Consider the following 22,439-nt stretch of genomic DNA (forward strand, 5'->3'; position numbering starts at 1 on the left):
AACAATCTCGTTTTATATACACATACACACACACACACACACACACACACACACACATACCTGGTGAAACCAGCAGTGAAGCAAGGAATGGAAAAAGCTCACAGGTTTAAAAAAAGGCAATAATTGTATAAGATAATATGTTAAAATCAAGTTATATATAAAATTAAAATCTGCCATTATTTGAATATTTGCTACTCAACAAAAAGAATACCCTTAATAATTACGGTGAACATCCATTGCTACAAACAATTCACATGCCATGCCTATAAAGAATGTTTCTAAAGCTGGATATTAATTAAAAGTTGGTAATATATGCGCAAAAAAACTGTGATTTCACATCCTTTTTCAGTGTACAAAGAACAGAGAAATGAAAAAAAATTGCACTCAATTTGCCAGTCACAAGTGTTCTTTGACATGAAATATATTCTTTACAATGACATAGAACTGACTCTTACTGTACATTGATTAACATAATAAAAGGCTATGCATAGGTCAAAGTACCTGCTCGGTACTTTTCCACATACATCAAAATCACATACAAGAGCTTTGCACATGCTTTACAGAAGAAGCCCCTTTCCACCATAAATCAGTGGCTAAGCACAGATGAGGTCAGGTGTAGAATTCATTGTGTCTTGCAAAAAACTAGGATGGAGTAGATAAATATACAAGTTGAACTATATACATAATGTACTGGAATGTTGGCTATCCCAGAATTGCTTCCATTTAAAATTGTGAATTCATGGACCATTGTTAGAAGGCACTCTCTGCCAACTAAGTTGATGTAATAATTTAAAAACAGAGATGCCTTACAAAAAAGTATATATGTAACACAAACATATAAACTTACAAAAATTTAACAGAAATCTTCAAACTTTAAAGAAACTGTTATTCTTCTGTTACAGGGCCAGAATTGAAAAGAGAAGAGAATGCACACTCAATCTATTCTCAAAGGAGAATGTCTCTAAGATAGGAAAATGCAACTAAATTGTGACTGTACTTACTCGCTTTGAGACGTGAATCAGAATAAAATAATAATTCAACTTCCTAATCATTTGTTATAATTTATCAGGCATGTGCAAGTTCTTTTTAAAGGTCTTCTAGTTTTATTACTTTGCATGGGAAGACCTGTTTTCCAATGTCCATTGAAAGCAGTACTGCCACAGTAGCCAATAGTTTCACTCGTCATCACAACGAATAAGTCTGATGACATTTTACAGCTGATGACACAGTGGATAACATAATAAGGCAAAGCTTTACTTAAATATCTAATAACGTAGTGTGAATGGGCCTCCTAAATTTAGGTAACTGGTTTTAAAGAACGGGGTGGAAATAAACACGAAACATTTTTATCTTGCATATCTCTCCTTCATAACAATATTAACATTTTAAACCAGAGCAAGAAATACTGCAGTAAAAAGGCAGGTATTGAACATTTTATACTGCAGTACTTTTATTGAAAGTGTAACTTCATATGATAATTATTGAAAAGAGCAATGCCATTTATAGTCCAGATAAATACATATTTGATCAGTTTTTAAAGTCTACCAATCTCATTCATTTCTATCACAGAAAATCGCTGACAAAATATCTTGATAGACTGATTATGAATTTATCAGGAATAAATTGCATTTGCTTTTCTCTTCACACAATCAATCACTAATGCACGTGGGTCAAGAACCAGACAGGCCACAAAACAAAGTTTACGTATTTCTTTGGCTGTACTAAATGCTGTGTTTCATGGGCCATTTATGATCTTCCTGGATTAACTGGAAGCAAAGCCTTTAGCAGCTTGAAAAGGAAAGGACAAGTTTAGCGGAGAAAAAAATTGTTTTAGAAGGACATGAATAACATGGAAAAGGAAAAACAGGAAAAAGAATATACTTCATACAGTTCGATACATTTTACTTAGTAAAGGCTGCCACGACAGCCCAGAGCAATTCATTTGTATTAGGCTTCATAGATTCAACTTCAGGATCCAAGTCCAGTAATTGTCGCACTCTTTTCATGGCCAAGTCATAATGTTCATCCAAGAGTGGGGCAAAAGCATTTTCCAGTACATCTGAGGCATGGGCTAAGTAAATGAGGGCAAGCAGGCGCTTGTCCATCCGGTGAGGATCATTCACCCACTTATCCAGCACTGCTTCCTGCACTTTTTTGATGAGACGTTGCTTGATGACATTGTTGGTCAGCGGATGAGTTGTCATATCGAACAGCAGGAAGTTTTGTTTCTCTGTAGTCAGTACACCTTTCTCCACCAGGTTTTTAGCCAATCGCTCACGAACATTTCGTAATTGATAGTGTAGTTTTAATGGATTCCACGTTTCACCTTAGAATACAAGAGAAAAAAAGAAAAATATATAATTAGTATATTAGGTTTATGTATGAAGCAGTTAAAATGAATGAACTTGAAGTTCGAATTCGTGAGAAGTGATCTTTGCTGTAAGTATGATTGCCAGAGGACCAAAAATCCAGATATTAGAAAAAACTGTTTAAAATGACATTGTTTAGAAAATAACTGAAGGAATAAAGGAACATATTAACATTGAGCAGAGAAATCTCTCTCTCAAATCGGTCCCTTCAAATTAAATTTAAAAATGCATCAAGAATGCAAATGCATTGTAAGCCATTCAGAGGAGGTTTACCAGAATAACACTCTGAAAGACTGGGCTGGCTTATGAGCAGCATCCCACTTAATTTTCTTACTGGCTGTGTGGGTCTCCAAAGCCAGTGTGCCACAGCAACCTCCAAAACTGAAGTCAATGCCCATCACTGTTCACGGAGCATCAGAAGAGCTGCGCGTGCAGTGGAAAGGGAATGAATGCATGTGCAGTATAAAGGGAACATTGTTTATGAGGAAAACGTTGGATGGGATAGGCTTGAAAGTCATTGACTAAAATATACAAGATCCTGAGGGATTTGGACAGAGCGGGTACGGGGAAAAGGTTTTCTCCTCTGCGAGAATCCAGAACTAGGGATCACTGTTTAAATATCGGAGGTTACCCGTCTGAAACAGGTTAGGTGCTTTTTACCCCTCCTCTCAGAGGAAGTGAATCTGTGGAACTCTTCCTGAAAAAAAAAAAGGTGGTGGACGTAGAGTTCTTGAACATTTTTCTAAGGCTGAGATCGATAGAATCTTGTTAAGCAAGTGGGTAAAAGGCTATCAGGGTAGGCAGGATAGTGGATTTGAAGTTACACAATCCTATTAATGACAGAGTATATCTGTATTTTTTCATACATTCATTCAACCATTGTACGGAACCTTGGGTTTACAATGAAATAATGTTATCCCCTTTTTACTGATGGGACTGAGTTTGAACTCTATTCATTTTAATATAAGGTGGTTTCTGGAGTTGCATCACTTGATGCGAATTTCAGCTGGTTGCTGCAAAGACAAGAGAAACGTCGATTCTCCTGCTCCTTGGATGCTGCCTGACCTGCTGCGCTTTTCCAGCAACACATTTTCAGCTCTGATTTCCAGCATCTGCAGTCCTCACTTTCTCCGCAAAGACAAGAGAAACTAGTTTGTATGAATAATAGGGAAAAATTCATGTAGTTGCAGTGGGGTGCCATTCTGTGGTTAGGGTCAAACACAGGTAGGAGAAGATAGTTTTAGTTTAGGAACTAGCCGCATTATTCCACATTTGACAGTATTTGACCTGAACAAGAAAGTGAGCCATTCACTGGCATCAATATACAAGGATATCACACACTCACCACCATTAGCAAAAATACAGCTACAAAATTAAGAACTGTATTAAGAAATTAGAACTGACAAGGTGCAACAGAAATCAGCAAAATATTAGCGTGATCATTATCAAACTTTATCTGTAGATGGTAAGAATCCTGAAACGAAAACATGGCACACAAATTCTCACAATCTTCAAGGCCTGAAGCAATGAAGTACATCACACAAGCATCAAAGGCTATGGTTTACAGAACAAATGTCGATTTTTAAATTGTATTGGTAAAAAAAACTTCATACTTGAGGTGGAGCATGTTGCAATTCTAAAACTGAGAAACCACATATTGCTAGTTTGCACTCCTATTGCTACTTGAGCTATAATGGAAAGGGTGGCAGGTGAAGGCCAGCTTACTTGCAAGGTAGGGCAGAAACAAATCATCAGGGCAATCAACAAGTTTCACTCACCCACCAATTTTAGTGGCACTGGCAGAGAAGCAATCCAATGATCATTAGTAGTCCAGGATAACAACAAACTTTAAGTAAGACCAAGGAGAGTAGACAAATGTCAGTACAGAAAAGGCCATTTCAGCCAAACCTCATTCTTTTATTATTTGAATCGGTCTTTTGTTAAAAACAAAACCTAACAGTCGCATTGACTTGGTAGATTACACAAAACACTTAAGTAGTAAAAAATTTTACCATATTATTGATTCTAAATATATATTTCACTAATTTTTAAGCTATATCCCTGACTTGAAATATAGATTACTAGGTCTTGAAGCATCACAATGAGCACAGGAATATTTGTTCCTTCAGACTCCATTGTGAATAGCAGCCACATATTGTATATTTGTGTGAGTGGCTTGCACAATTATACTTGATGAACATTAACCAACTAAGAAAGTATGCAAACCAAAAAGGGAATGGTTCTCACACCATCAAGCTTTGCATCTCATCTAAACCAAGAACTTTAGCTTGATACGCATAGATTGAATAATTGTCAATATTTCCATATTTTGAATAGACAAATATCATTCAATATAGTCTAAGCTACATCAACAATCCCTAGATTAAACAGTCGACTATATAGAGCCATAAAATTGATAGTTTATTTACTCTATTATATGTCATGCTACAGTTCACTATTTCACCTTCAAAGCTTTTCGCAAATTTGTACATGCTTTATTAAATAACTCATTCCAGTCCAAAAGCGTAAATACAAAGCAGAACCTTTAGTTTAAAGGACACACATCAAGATCAAGAATAGCACTTCTTCAGTTTGTATGCAGTGAATCTTGTCAAATTGCTTTTTGTTAACACTTGTTGTGATTTCCACTCAAGCTGAAATTTCCATTTCACAGAGATCTGGAGATTGTATACAAGTTGACTTGGTGTCTAAAAGGCCAATTTTTCCCAGCACCAATCATCAGCCCATGTTCAGTATATAAGTCAACCTCAACAGTCAACAACTCTTAAGACACGCTATACTTATATTATGATATAGCCTAAATTTTCCAAATCAAATGCTTGTTTTACTCATCTTATAAACTGGCACATGGGATCAAGCAGTCAAGCCACAGGAAGGTCCAGGACCTGATTGCGTACAGGACCTTGTTGAGATTGGCTGAGGAACGGTAGATGGACTGTTTACCTGATAAATACAGCTGTTTATTTATTGGGCATAATTGGAAAAAGTTTTTTTATCACTGTCAAAACTCAGATGTTTCACTCTCGCAGTTGGTCAAAGCATGCGAAAACTCTGTTGTACATAATTTATTCCAAAATGCAGCTGCATCAACTCGCTGACCTGGAGACAGCACTGAAGGGCCACGATCTGCAACCAGGCCAGCTGTTTCGTGTGTTGACCTCCTTTGTTATTTTTATAAATGACCTTGATGAGGGTGTAGAAGAATGGGTTAGTAATTTGCAAATGACACTAAGGTCAATGGAGTTGTGGATAGTACCAAAAGGATGTTGCAGGTTACAGAGGGACATAGATAAGCTGCTGAGCTGGGCTGAGATATGGCAAATGGAGTTTAATGCGGAGAAGCATGAGGTGATTGACACAGGAAGGAGCAACAGGAATAAAGAGTTCTGGGATAATGGTAAGATTCTTGGTAATGTAGAGGTGCAGAGACATCTGTGTCCATGGACATAGATTCCTGAAATTACCACCCAGGTTGATAGGTTTGTTGAGGATTATGGTGGGTTAGCTTTTATTGGTAGAGGGATCAAGTTTCAGAGCCACGAGATTATGCTGCAGCTATACCAAACTCTGGTGTGGCCGCACTTGGGGTATGGTGGACAGTTCTGGTCACCGCATTATAGGAAGGATGTGGAAACTTTGGAAAGGGTTCAAAGGAGATTTACTAAGATGTTGCCTGGTATGGAGGGAAGGTTTTATGAGGAAAAGCTGAGGGACTTTAGGATGCTTTCCTTAGAGAGAAGATTGAGATGTGACTTAATTGAGACATACAAGATAATCAGACATTTAGATAGGGTGGACAGCAAGAGCCTTTTTCATCAGATGGTCATGGCTCGCATGAGGGGACATAGCTTTAAATTGAGGGGTGATAGATATAGGTCAGATGTCAGAGATAATTTCTTAGAGAGTATTGGGGTGTGGAACGCACTGCCTGCAAAGTAGTAGAGTCACCAACTTTAAGGGCATTTAAATTGTCATTGGATAAGCATATGGATGAAAATGGAATAATTTGGATAGATGGGCTTCAGATTGTTGCGTGACCTGTGGAACCATCGAGGGCTGAAGGCACTGCACTGCGCTGCGCTGTTATGTTCTATGTTCTTTGTGGTCCAGTGGATAGAGGATGAACCTCTCCTCAATCACCCCACCCCCCAAGTCCCTATCTGGAAAACGTCTTCTTGTCATCTTTCGAACTAATTCTGTTTCCTAAGAGGATAACGTTTAGCATAGCTCCAGGCTTGCAGCATCTGAACAGGTGAAAAGTGGGACTTCAAATATGGCACCAGCAGTTTGTACACCAAAAAGGACCTGGAAGTGGCAGGAATTCCACTTCATTTGGTAAATGATTGCATAAGAAACACTCTAAAAGAGCTAGTTACATAATTAATGAGGTGACAAGTGAAAGAAAGCAGGGGAAATATTACTGAGCCATAATAGGACACTCACATGAAACCCCCCAGAGGTTCTTCAGAGATTAACTTTAAAAAAAACATTTTGGCCATAGAGACATGCAGCATGGAAACAGACCCTTTGGTTCAACTTGTCCAACTCCTAAATTAATCTAGTCCCATTTGCCTGGATTTGGCCCATAAATCCTCTAAACCCTTCCAATTCATAGACCCATCCAGATGCCTTTTAAATTTTATAATCGTGCCCGTCTCCACCACTTCTTCAGGCAGCTCATTCCAGTTGAGGCCAAACCATAGAAAATTAGATATAGGAATAGACATAGAGATCAAAGGGTATTGGGAGAAAGCAGGAATAAGGTACGGAGTTAGATGATCAGTCATGATCATATTGAATGACAGACAAGGGTCATAAAGGGCTAAATGGCTTATTCTTGCTCTTATATTCTATTTTTGTGCATCACTGGATACAGGGGGTTGTCCCTGGGATCTCCAGACACAATTTGCTCAGGAGGAGATGTCCAGAAGTCTTTTAGGTCTCACATGTAATCCTCAGGAAGGTTTCTCAGAAAGGCAGAGGCTGAGTTGGAGCCTCATTGGGGCCTCATCTCACAAAATATCCATTACTCTTGACAGCCATAAACCCAAACATGAGAGTTTAAGCAGTTAGTGGAAGACACACAACTTAAACAAATTCAAGCAGTCATGTAATTTCCAGTCTTTACTAAAAGATGTACCAGTGTTCCTTCCAAATTATAATAAAAGCCTACAGTATTTCTGCAGTCCTTCAAATTTTCACAACCCTTTAGAATACAAGGTCTAAGAAAACAAAATACTTTCAAGGTAGTACTTCGTAATATCGTACATGTTGGAGGTTTTTACTTTCTAAAGCAAACAACATTCAGATAACTGTAGATAACAGCAGCATTGAATCAAAGCTTAGCAGGAATAATGGAAGCTCTCACCACAACATTACACTCCTGTTTTACTGGTCAACGTGAGATCCGTATTTAAGCTGTAGAAGAATTCTGAAGAAGGGTCACTGGAATCAAAATGTTAGCACTGTTCTTCTCAACAGATACTACTGGATTTGTTGTGTTTCTCCAGAACACACTTTTTGTTGCACTAGGAACTCTGGACAGACCTCATTGAGAGACAAAGGAGATACTTAAGCGCTGGAAGTAGTGCAGAAAAAAAACTCCCAAGCCAACTGCAGTGTCAGAGGTTGGCATGAGAAAAGACTGAAAAAACCTCTAGCCGGTCAGCCTAAAAAGAATGAATTTGAATTCTCAAATGTAAAGTCCATTAATATATAGAGAGAAGAAAAGTGTGGCACTGGAAAAGCACAGGTCAGACTGCCTGGTCTGCTGACCTTTTCCAGCACCACACTTTTTGACTCTGATGTCCAGTACCTGCAGCCCTCACTTTCTCCCATTGTTATAAACAGTACATACTGAGAAGAAACAACACCTCAGCATGTATACTGTCAAGTCCTCTAAGTCAGACGTATGTTTCAATAAGATTGCCCCCTCATCTCTTATAGCAGTTCCTTCACATTGGATATTAGCCTCATAAATCTTCTTTGGACAGCCTCCAATGCTAGTTTAACTTTCCTTAGATGAAGAGGCCGAAATTGTTCACAGTATTTCAGCAGTGGTCAACTAGTGCTTTGCATAGTTTTAGCAAATCCTCCCCACTTTAATACTCTATTCCCTTTAAAATAAAAAGATTAGTATTCTATTTTCTTTCCCTATTGCCCACTGAATCTGGGCGCTAGCTTTTTGAAGATTCGTGGACAAAGGTTCCCAAATTCCTGTTCTGAAGCTTTCTGCAGTCTTTCGCCAAATAGTATTCAGCTTCTCTATTCGTGTCAAAGTAAAAAAACTCACATTTCCCACATTATATTCCATATGCCAAATTTCTACCCATTGGCTCAACCTCCCTATATTGTTCTGGAGATGCTTTATGACAGTGATAAATTAGCTAAAGATGGTTGGGTCAAAGACATTACCCTGGAGGAACTCCTACAGTAATGACCGGAAGCTTAGATTACCTCCCATCAACACATTCACCTCTTGGGCCAGGTTTGACTCCAGCCAGTGGAGAGCTTTTCTCCTGATTCCCATCGACTCCAGTTTTGCTAGAGTTCCTTAATGCCATTTGGTCAAATGCAGCCTTGATGTCAAGGACTGTCCTTCATACCTCACCTCTGAAATTCAGTTCTTCTGTCCATATTTGGACCATGACTGCAAAAAAGGTCAAGAGCGAAGTAGTCCTGCAGAATCCAAACCGAGCACCAGTGAACAGATTATTACGGAGTTTGACAGCACTGTTGATGACACTTCCATCACTTTGCTGATGATATAGACATAGCATAGACATGGTCGACCGAAGAGCCTGTTTCTATGCTAAATGACCCTATGATTCTATGGAAAGTAGACTGCTAGATGGTAATTGACTGGGTTGGATTTGATCTGCTTTGTGTACCTGGACAATTTTCCACATGGTTGGATAAACTCACTGCTGCAGCTGTACTGGAATAGCTTGGCAAGGGACATGGCAAGTTCTGGAGGCACAACTCTTCAGTACTATTCCAGGAATGTTGTATGGACCAATAGCCTTTGCAGTATTTAGTGCCTCCAACTGTTTCATGACATCACATGGACAGACTCAAATTGGTTGAAGACATTTTTGATGCTGGGAACCTCTGGAGGATGCTAAGATGGATCATCCATTTGCTACTTTTGGCTGAAGACTGTGACAAATGCATTTTGCACTGATGTGCTGAGCTCACCTATTATGGAGGTCAGGAATGTTTGTGAAGCCTCTTCCTCCAGTAAGTTGCTCATTTGTTCTCAACCAGTCACAACCAGATATGGCAGGACTTCAGAGCTCAGATCTGATCCACTGGATTCATTGTGGAATTGTGTAGCTGTTTATCACTTGTTGCTTGGCACACAAGTAGTCCTGTGTTGTAGGATTACCAGGTTGAAGCCTTCTTTTTGCTATACCTGGTGCTGCTCTTGGCATGCCTTCCTGCACTCTTCGGTATGTCATGATTCACATTAATAACGCAGAGGTTTAAATGCAAAACTGTTTAGCACCACATATTAACATTTCAATTCACCATGCTGCTGTACCACATTATTTTCAGTGGTTTTAAAAAATAATTTGCGCCCAGTTTGTGTACATTTACAACTCCATATTAATTGCCCGTCCTGGTTTGATGCTGTGTCTCTGTATTAGACATGTTACACGTTCTTGGGGAATCACAGCATTTCTTAGGACATACACAATCCTCCTTGACAAGGAATACAGGATAATGATGCAGCAATACAGGATTAGAAACAGATGTCATCAGGCAGCTGTGCAACTTTGAAAGGAACTTTAATGATAAAGGAAAACACTGAATGCTGGAAATCATAAATAAAAACAAAAAGCTGGAAAAACTCAGATCTAGCAGCAGTGAGGGAAAGCCAGGTTAGGAGAATGTATCATTCAATTATGCATCGTCAGAACTCAAGACTCCAGCTCTCCTGGAGAAGTATCACTGTACTCTAACTGTTAACTTTGATTCTCTCTCCACAAATGCTGTAATACCTGTTTTTTTTTCCAGTACTGTTTTTTTTTGCAATGATGGATGTTCGCATACTGTCTTCTCAAGTAGACATGGCTAGAAAAAGTACTGAACTTTCCTTAAGGTTCGAGGAAAGCTCAGTGAATTTGCCTGTGTGTATTTCTGAAACAGATGGAGAGAATTAGAGAGTGGATAAAAAAAAAGTGAGAAATTTTGAAGTGAAGGTATGAGGGGTGACATCTCACTGGGAGTTAAATGCCTGCAAGGCATATTGCTGGGGCAAAGAATCAATTTTTTTCCTCTGTTCAGGATAAGATCTTTCACGACAGAAATGTGGAGGTTGTTTAGGGAGCACTTGCTGCGAATGCTGGATAGGTTTGTCCCACTGAGGCAAGGAAGGGATGGTAGGGTGAAGGAACCTCGAATGACAAGAGCTGCAGAACACCTAATCAAGAGGAAGAAGGTAGCTTATTTAAGGTTGAGGAAACAAGGATCAGCAGGACTCTGGTGGGTTAGGATGTAGCCAGGAAGGAACTGAAGAATGGACTTAAAAGAGCTAGGGGAGAATGAAAAGGTCTTGGAAGGTAGAATTAAGGAAAATCCTAATTCGTTTTACACTTGAGGAACGAGATGATGGCTAGAGTGAGGGTGGGGCCGATAAGGGGTCGTGGAGGCAACTTGTACCTCAAGTCAGAGGAGGTAGGGGAGGTCCTTAATGAATACTTTGCTTCAGTATTCACAAAAGAGGGGGACCTAGTTGTTTGTCAAGACAGTGTGAAACAGACTGATTTTAAGGAGGAGAATATGCTGAAAATTTTGAAAAACATGAGGATAGATAAGTCCCCTGGGCCAGATGGGATATACCAAAGTTACCAAGAGAAACGAGGGAAGGGATTGCTGTGCCTTTGGCGATGATCTTTGCTTCCTCACTTCCCACTGTAGTACCACCAGATGATTGGAGGGTGGCAAATGTTCAAGAAAGGGAATAGAGATAACCCTGGGATTTACAGACCAGTCAGTCTTACGTTGGTAAAGGGCAAATTATGGGAGAAGATTCTGAGAGACAGGATTTATGATTATTTGGAAAAGCATAGTTTGATTAGAAATAGTCAGCATGGCTTTGTGAGGTGCAGGTCATGCCTCACAAGACTTAGTGAATTCTTTGAGGATGTGACCAAAGACATTGATGAAGGTAGAGCAGTGGATGTGGTGCATATGGAGTTTAGCAAGGTGTCTGATAAGGATCCCCATGATAAGCTCATTCAGAAAGTAAGGAGGCATGGGATACAGGGAAATCTGGCTGTCTGGATACAGAATTGGCTGGTCCATAGAAGACAGAGGGTGGTAGTAAATGGAAAGTATTCAGCCTCGAGTTTGGTAACCAGTGGTGTTCTGAAGTGATCAGTTCTGGGACTTCTCTTTGTAATTTTTACAAATGACTTAGATGAGGAAGTGGAAGGGTGGGTTACTAAGTTACTAATGACACAAAGGTTGGTGGAGTTGTGGGTGGTGTTGAGGGCTGTTGTAGGTTGCAATGGAACATTGACAGGATGCAGAGCTGGGCTGAAAAGTGGCAGAGTTCAACCTGGAAAAGTGTGAAATGATTCATTCTGGAAGGTCGAATTTGAATGCAGATTACACGGTTAAAGGCAGGATTCTTGGCAGTATGTGGAACAGAGGGATCTTGGGGTCCATGTCCATAGATCCCTCAAAGTGGCCACCCAAGTTGATAGCGCTGTTAACGCGGCATACGTTTGTTGGCTTTCATTAGCAGGGGGATTGAATTTAAGAGCTGCGAGGTTATGCAGCAGTTCAACAAAGCCCTGGTTAGACCATACTTGGAATATTGTGTTCAGTTCTGGTTGCCTCATTATAAGAAGGATACAGAAGCTTTACAGAGGGTGCAGAGGAGATTTACAAGGATGCTGCCTGGACTAGAGGGCATGTCTTGTGAAGAAAGGTTGAAGAGCTAGGGCTTTTCTCATTGGACCAAAAGGAGGATGAGCGATGACTTGACAGAGGTGTACAAGATGATGAGGCATAGATAGAATGGACAGCCAGAGACTTTTTCCCAGGGTGGAAATGGCTATAACAAGGGGGCAGAATTTTAAGGTGACTGGAGGAAGGTTTAAGGGACATGTCAGAGATAGGTTCTTTACACAGAGTGGTAGGTGCGTGGAACGCACTGCCAGCAGTGGTAGTAAAATCAAATACACTCGGGACATCCAAACCCTTGGATCGACACATGGATGATAGTAAATTGAAGAGTATGTAAGTTAGCTTGATCTTCGTGTAGGATAAAAGGTTGGCACAGAGGGCCAAAGGGTCTGTACTATGCTGTACTCTATGTTCCCAAATTGTCTTATATGTTTACATAACAATTTTAAAATTTTATGTAATGAATTTATGCTCTTTTGCTAAAAGTACATGAAAATGAATGTGTCCAACATTAGAACCAAATTGCAAAAATAAGTTTGTAGTCTATTGAGCCAGGTTTCACGATGGAATCTGAATTTACAGGAATCAGTTCCAAAGTAGGGCATGAACCCACAACCTTCTAACCCAGAAGCAAGAATACTACCCTGAAGCCATGGCTGACATCTAGGATCATAGAGATAAAACCATAGAAATTTACAGCATGGAAGGAAGACATTCAGCTGACCATATCTGTGCCAACGTATTACCAAAGTAATCCAAAACCAAAGCCGCTGCATTGCTCTCTCCCGATAGTTGTTTCTTCCTCTTCTGCTTTAACATTCATCCAACATTTCCTTAAACAATTCAATTGTCTGGCAAACAATCCCTATGGTAAAGCATTAATGCTGTTACATCTCTGCACAAATTTATCTTAATGTCTCTATTCAGTCCCAAGAACAGCAACTAGCTGAAGTGCGAAATTACCCTTGTTTAACTAGAAAGTAATTTCTAGCAGCAGAACATTAAATGTTGGTATTGTGGTTTTCATGGACACTACCTCAAAACTGTTTGCAGTTAGAGACAGCGAATCTAGGGAAGGAGTCAGAGCAGAGAATCATTACTAGGATGCCTCAATAGACTACTGATGAATGTTTCAGTTAAGCTGGACAAAATATTTTCCTTGCAATTGATAAAGTAATGTAAAACAGAAAATCAAACTTCAATATTGCCTTTTAAAACTTCTCAAGACGCAATTTTGCATGTTTAAAAGTGCCAAAGAAGATATCAAAGCCAAAATACTTTAGAATACTAGTACAAACAATAATGCATAATGCAGATGGCTATCACATTTTCCAAAAGTCAGTTGGCTCTGAAACATAATATGCACAACTGATCAGAACATAATTTCAAAAATTGTGTCTGGAATGATCAGTGCACTGCAAGAACCATGGAATGTTTTTAATGGAGTTTGCAATGTCTCACTGTTCAAAAATAAATATTACAATTATAAAAGATAAGAATGCAAAAGCATTTATACTGCCAGTTCCACACATGCATAAGAATACCTTCAATATGTTTTGACAGAGAATCTGGAAACCAAGATCAGCAAGCAACAATAAGGACGTCCTGTGTAACAAGATTAAGTCTAAATTAGGATTCAAATACAATTATCCTCAATAAAACTGGAGATGGCATGTGAGCAGTGTAATCTGCTGACATCACCCATGATGGGGAGGAGGAGGATAAGGTAAGAGTATTAAAAATAGTAACCAGCATGCCTAGCTTACAATGTAATAAAAGTGCATTTAAATAATGTAAAACCATATCCACTTTGAAAACAGATTACACAAGTTCAATTTGCAATTATAATGCATTTTAGCTCTCCTGGTTAATAGGCTCAGTGGTTAGTACTGCTGCCTCACAGCACCAGGGATCCGGATTCAATTCTAGCCTCGGGTGACTGTCTGTGTGAAGTTTGCACATTTTCCCAGTGTCATTGTGTGGGTTTCCTCTGGGTGCTCCGGTTTCCTCCCACAGTCCAAAGATGTGCAGGTTAGGTGAATTGGGCATGCTAAATTGCCCATAGAGTTAGGTGCATTAGTCAGGGGTAAATATGGGGAATGGGTCTGGGGGGTGGGGGTGGGGGTACTCTTCGGAGAGTCGGTATCATACATACACATCTTGCTTCCCATGAGAAATCAGTGCATCATTTAGTGGGTGGTACAGTGGCTGGCACAGTGGATAGCACTGCTGCCTCATAGCACCAGGGTCCCAGGTTTAATTCCAGCTGTGTGGAGTTTGCACATTCTCCCTGTGTCTGTATGGGTTTCCTCCCACGATCCAAAGCTGTGCAGATCAATTGAATTGGCCTTGCTAAATTGCCCATAGTGTTAGGTGCATTAGTCAGAGGGAAATGGGTCTGGGTGGGTTACTCTCCGGAGGGTCAGTATGAACTGGTTGGGCGTAAGGGCCAGTTTCCACACTGTAGGGAATCTAATCAAAATCTAAATTAAAGTCCCAATCTGAATATCCAACCTTTATAAAAACAGATTTATGCTGACACCATGTGGACACCGTTGTAAAGTACAGTTACTATTACTTTATTATTAATAATTGGCTATTAAGTTATTACTTAAATAAGAGAACAGTGAGAAAGAATAGTCATTTACACAAAAATAATTATATAAAGGCCATAATATATCATTGTCCTCTGCCTAAATAGGCAAAGGTTTCCGATTTCCCAAATAGAAACAGTAAATACTGGAAAGACTCAGTAAATGTGATAGCACTTGAGACAGAGAAATAGAATTAAAATTTCAGATCTGTGACCTTTTCACAGATCTGTCGGCTATATTCACATCATTGGAACAATACAGATAATTAGAAAAAATGAAACCTGACTGACCTCACTAGTCTACCGATTACAGATGCATCTAGGTCTCACAGTATTGGTAGGAGTAACAACCACAGTACTATTGTGGAATGAAACTCAACTTCACTCTACTGACACCTACCAGTATTATCACCACTAAGTACTGTGCCATCAAAAGTGATCTAGGAGCTAAAATTGGGCACTTCAACACTGTGAATCATTAGAAGCAAAAATGTATTCAACCACAACCAGTAGCTTCAAAGCTCAGCACGGGACTACTGTTAATATTACCAAGGATAGGGTTCAATGATACCTGTAGGAGAGCATGCCAGGACCAGCACCAGACATCCTGCACCATATCCAAAAAATGACAAGTCAACATCACAGTGAAGCTACAATGTAAGATTGCATACATGCTAAATAAAAGCAGATGCTACAGACTGTGGTAAAATGACCCCACAACTAATTAGAGTCTAATTAAACCCGTCACATCTCTTGAAAGTTGATGGACAAACAAGAGGAGGGGGGACTCCAAAAATACTCTACTCAATTATGTGGGTGCCCACCACCAGTGCAAAAGCCGAAGTGAAGGCATTTGTAATATCCTTCATGCAGAAGTAACAAGTGAATGTTCCATCCCTGCCTCCTCCAAGACCGCCAACATAATGGGTTCTAGGCTTCAGGCAAGTCAATTCACTTCACACGATATCAGAATACAGTTGAAGACATTGGATACAGCAAAGGCTATGAGTCTTGACAATGTTCCAACTGTAGTACTTAAGTCTTGTGTTTTGTAAAACTAGCCGCACCGTTAGCCAAGTTGTTCGAGTACAGCTACAATATTAGCATCCATCACTGTTGAAAACTGACCGGTTTTTCCTGCCTGTAGAAAACTCGACAAATCAAATCGAACCAATTACTGCTCCATCTGTCTAGTCTCAAGACATCATTGACTGTACTATCAAGTGACGTTTATGCAGCAATGTTTCAGTTGCAGTTCCAGCAGGACAACACAGCTCCATAGCACATTACAGTCTCAGTGCAAATGTGGGGAAAAAAGAAGACCTGACAGTAGCAGCTCTTTTCGTATAGGGTATATTTGACAATCTGACATTAAGAGCCCGTAGTGAAACTGAAGTCAGTGGGAATTAGAGGGAAATCTCCATCGATTGGAGTCAATCTCAACACAAAAGAAACTGGCTGTGCTTGTTTATCCCCAGGATATCAGTGCAGGAATCCCCAAGGGTAATGACATGTGCCAAACCATCTTCAGTTACTTCATTAATGACTGCCTCTCCATCATAACATCAGAAGTAGAGATGTTGGCTGATGACTGCAGTTTTCACCACCATTCATTACTCCTCAGATATGAGGAGCAGCCTGTGCCTGCATGCAGCCAGCCCTGGACAACGTTCTGATTTAAGTTGATGTGTGGCAAGTAACATTCACAGCACAGAAGTCTTGGGCAATAAGCATCTCCAACAAGAGAGAATCTGACTATTGCTATTCAACATTCACAGCTTTACCATCGCTAGATCCTCCACTATTAACATTGGATCTTATCACTGACCAGAAACTTAATCAAATTAGCCATATAAACACCGTAGCTAAAACAGTAAATCAGAGTTTGGGAATTACAACTGTATAGCACAGGAACAGGCCTTTCTGCAGACATCTGCGCCGAACATGATGCCATTCTAAATTAACCCCATCCGCCTCTATCCCTCACCTGTTCATGTGTCTAAGCGCCTTTAAACATCGTTAATGCTTCTGCTTCTATTTCTACCACCTTCCCTGACAATGTATTCCTGGCACCTATCACATTTGTAAAAAACGTATACTTGCAAATCTCTTTAAAACTTATCCCCACACCTTAAACCTGTGCTCCCTAATATTTGACATTTCCACTTTGGCTCAGTGATTAGCACTGCTGCCTCACAGCGCCAGGGACCCAGGTTCGATTCCCACCTCGGGCGACCTTGTGTGGAGTTTGCACATTCTCCCCATGTCTGCGTGGGTTTCCTCCGGGTGCTCCAGTTTCCTCCCACAATCCAAAGATGTGCAGGTCAGGTGAATTGGCCGAGTTAAATTGCCCATAGTGTTCACAGACGTGTAGGTTAGGTGCATCAGAGGTAAATGGAGAGGAATGGGTCGGGGTGGACTTGGGCTGAAGGGCCTGTTTCCACACTGTAGGAAATCTAATCTGAAGGGAATCTAATCTAATCTATGACCCAGCCAATTTTATAATTCACCATGGATTCCATATGACCTAATCTTCTGGATCAGCCTACCACGAAAGAGCTTGCCAAAAACTTTTTTTTGGTTTAAAAAGAAGTGTTTAATGGTAAGTAAGTCTTTCAAAATGTAAAAAGCAAGTTGTTCTATACTATTGAATTTAATTATACAGCCATTGAAGTTATACACCCAGAATGATCATCCCCTTGCATTCGTGAAATAACTTTCCCTATTTCCAAAATTGTGTCACCCAGGAAAATTCTTGACTCCAGTGATACATTGTCATACGGTTTTGTTGCAACATGGTACTTCATGCAGTAATGAACACTCCAGATAGAAATCAGCAATCAAGTCAAAGTCCACAAGTCTATAAAGCATGCCCTGTAGGTATAAACTCTCCAGAGCGTAACTGATCAGGTCAGGCCTCCTCAAAACATTTCAAGCAAGTAGCCCTGATCCTAACTTTGCTAGTTATTTTAAACAGGCGCAGAGTGGATATTCCAGGAGTGATGCAGCTGGCCCAACCATTTAGTTTTAAACAAACCAGATTTATTTGTAAGATTACCAAATGAAACACAAACAAAGGAGAACAGAACACAGAATAACTTAACGCATCCGAAAACCAAACAGACTATCCCAACTTAAATGATGCTCTTCCAACTACAGAATAAACTCGATTATCCAAATGAGACGGGTGGGGAGTATTTTGTTTGGATAACTGATTGTTTGGATAATGTTTTTACGGGACATTGAGACCTTATTCGGATAATCCAAAATTTGGATAACCAAGGTTGCTCTGTACTTGCAACAATCCCCATAAACGTCCCTTGCAAAAGAGGGGAAAAAAAATCAAATACAGGTTCTCACAGGAGAGAGAGAAATGGCAGAGAGATTCAGTACGGAACACCTACTTCCATAGCTGTTTCTTTGACCAGCAGCCTCAAACAAACTGACTGATTGCTTACTTTGAACAGCCAGATTGCTAAAACCCAAACCAAACCAGACCAGGGAAAAGCTGAGCTGGGTTAACTGGCCAATCCCCTTTCATTGTACATGTGTTTTTTTTAAAACAAAGTTTTTTCAAGTAGATCAAGCCAGACTTTTTGGAACCTGTGTCGTAAGACACTTTTGGAAAAAAAACCAAGGACAACACAACCTTGTTAAAGCAGCAAAGTCATCACAAGAGGCTCCTTGGTTGCAGAAATCTAACCCAGAATCAGGCTACTGGCCCACGCAGGCTCAACTCTTTGTCCTTCAGCCACTGGCAATGCAACTTAATCAGCTGCAGAAACTGGACCTTCCTGTTGGGCATGTAAACCCAGTGCCATTTTGACAGCAGCAGAGTTGTAATGAAGCCACGGTCATTTAGACATTAGCATCAGCGCGATACCCACTGCATGGTGATGGTGTGACACCGAGCATGTGCTGCTACCTGCCAGAAAAGGACACCACAGAGTGTCACCTCAGGTCCACTTCCTCAAAAAATTCAATCAAGTTTGAGACACAAGACATCCCCTTATAAAGCCATGCTATCTCTAATAATTCAAACCTTCTCCAAATACGAGCAAATGCTATGCCTAAGAATCTCCTCCAATAATTTCCCCATCACAGATGCAAGGTTACCCGGCTTCTAATTTCCTGGATTATCCCTGTTGCGCTTCTTAAACAAAGGAACAACGTTGGCTAATCTCCAGTCTTTGAGGACTTCACCTGTGACTAAAGAGGATACAAAGGTATTTATCAAGGCTCTAGCAATCTCCTCTCTTGGCTCCTTCATCCTGGGATCAATCTCATCATGCCCTGGAGACTTAGCTACTTTCACATTTTTAAAAGCCGTCCAACACCACCACCTTCTCAACAGCAACGTGCCCCAGGAGTATCAACATACTCCTCCATTATCTTACCATTATCCAGTACTTTTCCTTGCAGAATAATTGATTCAAGTACTCATTTAGGACCTCACCCCACTTCCTCTGGCTCCACGCATATATTCCTTTCTGTGTCTTTGAGTGGACCGACACTTTCCCAGGTACCCTTGTGATCCCAATAAATGGTAAAAATGTCTTGGGATTTTTCTTAATGCTACTTGCCAAAGACATTTCATGGTCCCTTCTAGCTCGCCTAGTTTATTGTTTCAGTTCTTTTCTGCTTTCATTATACCTAAGGGGCTTGTCTGATTTCCATTTCTTAAACCTTACATCGGTACCCTTTTTCTTTTTAACTAAAAGAATACCTCTTGGCATCCAAAGTTTCCAAATCTTGCCATCCTCAGCTTTCAACCACAAAAGGAACATGAACAAGATCCTGAACTCTGGTAGACATTGTTAGGCCACTTTTAGAGTACTGTGTTCAATTCTGATCTCCCTGCGAGAGGGAAAATGTTGTGAAACTTGAAAGGGTTCAGAAAAGATTTACAAGGGTGTTGCCAGAGTTGGAGTTTTTGAGCTTTCGGGAGAGGTTGAATAGGCTGGGCTATTTTCCCTGAAAGTAGTCAGGTGACCTTATATAGGTCTATAAAATCATGAGGGGCATGTTTAAAGTGAATAGTCAAGGTCTTTTCGCCAGGACAGGCAAGTCCAAAACTATTGGGTTCATTCCCCAATACAAGATGAGTATGACCCTCTCTAGTTGAACGATCTAACTATTGTTTCAAGAAACCCTCTTGGATGCACCTAACAAATTCAACCCCAACTAAGCTCCTGGCACGAAGAGTCCCAGTCAATATTGGGGAAGTTAAAACCACTCACTGCAACAATGCTGTTGTTTTTACGTATTTTCACATCTTTTCATGATTTGTTTACATCCTATGGCAAATATTTCCACTGCTGACTCTTCAAAACCTGCCCTCCACTTACAAGGTACAAGTTTGTATTAGAATATTCTCCCCTTATTGGGATAATTACAGCTTCACACAATACCCTCAACATGCATTGCAACAACTCACCAAGCTCTTTCAACTGCAGCATCCAAACCCTCTACCACCCAGGAGAATAAAAATAACACAATCATCTGAAAGTGTGCCAATTCATATAATATCTTGACTTGAAACTATGTCATTACACCTTCACTACTGCCACTCAGTCTTGGATCTCCATTTCTAACAGAAATGTGGACATACATGCATCTTTGAAAACAGATGCAGGAGCAAACCATTCGGCCCTTCAATCCTGCACCACCATATGATCATGATATGATCATGGCTGATTATGTGATTTCAGTAGCCCATTTCCACTTTCCCTCCACACACGCTGATCCCTTAAGTCACGACCAGCTCCCTCTTGACAACATCTAACAAACTGCCCCCAACAGCTTTCTGTAGTACAGAATTCCACAAGGTCACAACTCGAGTGGCTTACCAGTTATTCTTAGACTGTGACTCCTATTTCTAGACTTCCCCAACATCTCGAACATTCTTCCCACATTTAGCCTGTCCAGTCCCTTCAGGATTTTACATGTTTCTATGAAATCCCTCCTCATTCTTCTAAACTCCATGGAGTACAAGCCCAGTCGATCAGACAAGCTATTGCTGTTCAAAGTCACAGTTCATCACCATCTTCTCAAGGGCAATTGTGGATAGGCAATAAATACTGGTCTTGGCAGTGCGGGTCATGCCCCAAAACAAAATAAAGTAGTTTAAACATCAAGTTTTATCAAGCAAGGTCTTCATGACACTTAAATCTGAATACAAAACCAACTCATTACATATTTGCAAAATTAATTTTCCATTTTTAACAATAGTTATATTATTTGCCAATAACATTTTAGCAAAGACTCAAGAATTTAAAACTTTTTCTCACTTTTCTAACAAAACTATCAAAAACAAGGGGTACAGTTTTGATAAGGGTTCTCGGATTTCCCCTCTAACTTTTCTGGAGACTCCACAAAGACAGAGACAATGTAAAAGTCAAAGTCTCTGCCAATCTTAAGTTGTGGCAAAATATAAAACATCTCCATGGAAAATTGATGTTTTTTTAAAAAAAAAGCATGCAGTTGCATTCATAAAACTTACTTAGTTAACAACTCAAATTTAACCTTTGGATATTTGAAATGATTGTTTTGCATGCCTATCAACTCTGTTTTGAATTAGAACATTTTTCATTTGCACCCTTGAGGGTTCTTTTGTTTATTTACCACTGAGAAGCTCAATCCAGCTTTGCACAGCTTCTGGAGGCTGAGTTTCTTTAATATGTTTCAAGGCTTCATCAAGTAAAACATCTCCAGTTGGAGTATCTGACTTACAGATGACCTACGGGAAACAAAAGCAAAGAAATCAAAGTTTTAAAACTAATTTCCAAAACTTTTATATAAAACTTACAAGTAGCAACTTTTTTGCAGTTTGACAAATCACACATTTGTGAATATTTAAGCCGATACAAAGATCGCAGATTAAAAACACAGATTGCAAACAGACCCAGCTCTAGTGAGGGAGTGAGCACTTCTCTGACAAATGTTGTGTTACAATAGATAAGTGGATCTTCACATACTTGCTAAGGACATGTTCATACAAGGATTGGAACCCGAGTATTAAAGTGGTATATAACATTGAATAAAAATAGGATGCTAGGTAAAGATGCAGGATTAGTATTGTTAATTCATGATGATGACATTTGCACAATAGTTGGAAATGGCAAAGGAAATGGAGTACAAAATTATGAAGTGTTTGCCAAAATTATACATGGCACCAGTTAGACCACACTTCTTGGTCCACCTTATCTAAGGAAAGCTTTACTGGCATTGGAAGAAGCCCAGTGATTTTCTTACAAGGACTTATACACTTAATGGTAAGGTCCTAGGGGCTGTTGCTGAACAAAGACCTTGGAGAGCAAGTTCATAGTTCCTTGAAAGTGGAGTCGTAGGTAGGTAGGATAGTGAAGAACGTACTTGGTATGTTTTCCCTTTATTGGTCAGAGCATTGAGTATTAGAGTTGGGAGGTCATGCTGTGGCTGTACAGGACATGGTTAGGCCACTTTTGGAATAGTGTGTGCAATTCTGGTCTTCCTCCTATAGAAAGGATGTTGTGAAAGTTGAAAGGATTCAGAAAAGA

General features: G+C 39.9%; 1 protein-coding gene across 2 annotated transcripts in view; it reads right to left on the minus strand.

Moving 5' to 3' along the window:
* Window positions 1-1,322: 1,322 nt before the first annotated feature.
* golph3a (golgi phosphoprotein 3a) overlaps window positions 1,323-22,439 on the minus strand; it is a 66,395-nt gene continuing 45,278 nt past the window's right edge. For both annotated transcript variants that reach the window (XM_043687458.2, XM_043687465.2), the window contains 2 exons: window positions 21,526-21,640; window positions 1,323-2,326 (listed from right to left, as the gene is read on the minus strand). In XM_043687458.2, coding sequence (XP_043543393.1) covers window positions 1,902-2,326; window positions 21,526-21,640 — 540 coding nt within the window. In that variant the 3' untranslated portion in view covers window positions 1,323-1,901. The remainder of the gene's footprint in view (window positions 2,327-21,525; window positions 21,641-22,439) is intronic.

This window comes from Chiloscyllium plagiosum, unplaced genomic scaffold (genome assembly GCF_037043375.1).
Source record: "Chiloscyllium plagiosum isolate Xiang-an unplaced genomic scaffold, Cpla_swu_hap1 HiC_scaffold_1, whole genome shotgun sequence".
NCBI lineage: Eukaryota > Metazoa > Chordata > Chondrichthyes > Orectolobiformes > Hemiscylliidae > Chiloscyllium > Chiloscyllium plagiosum.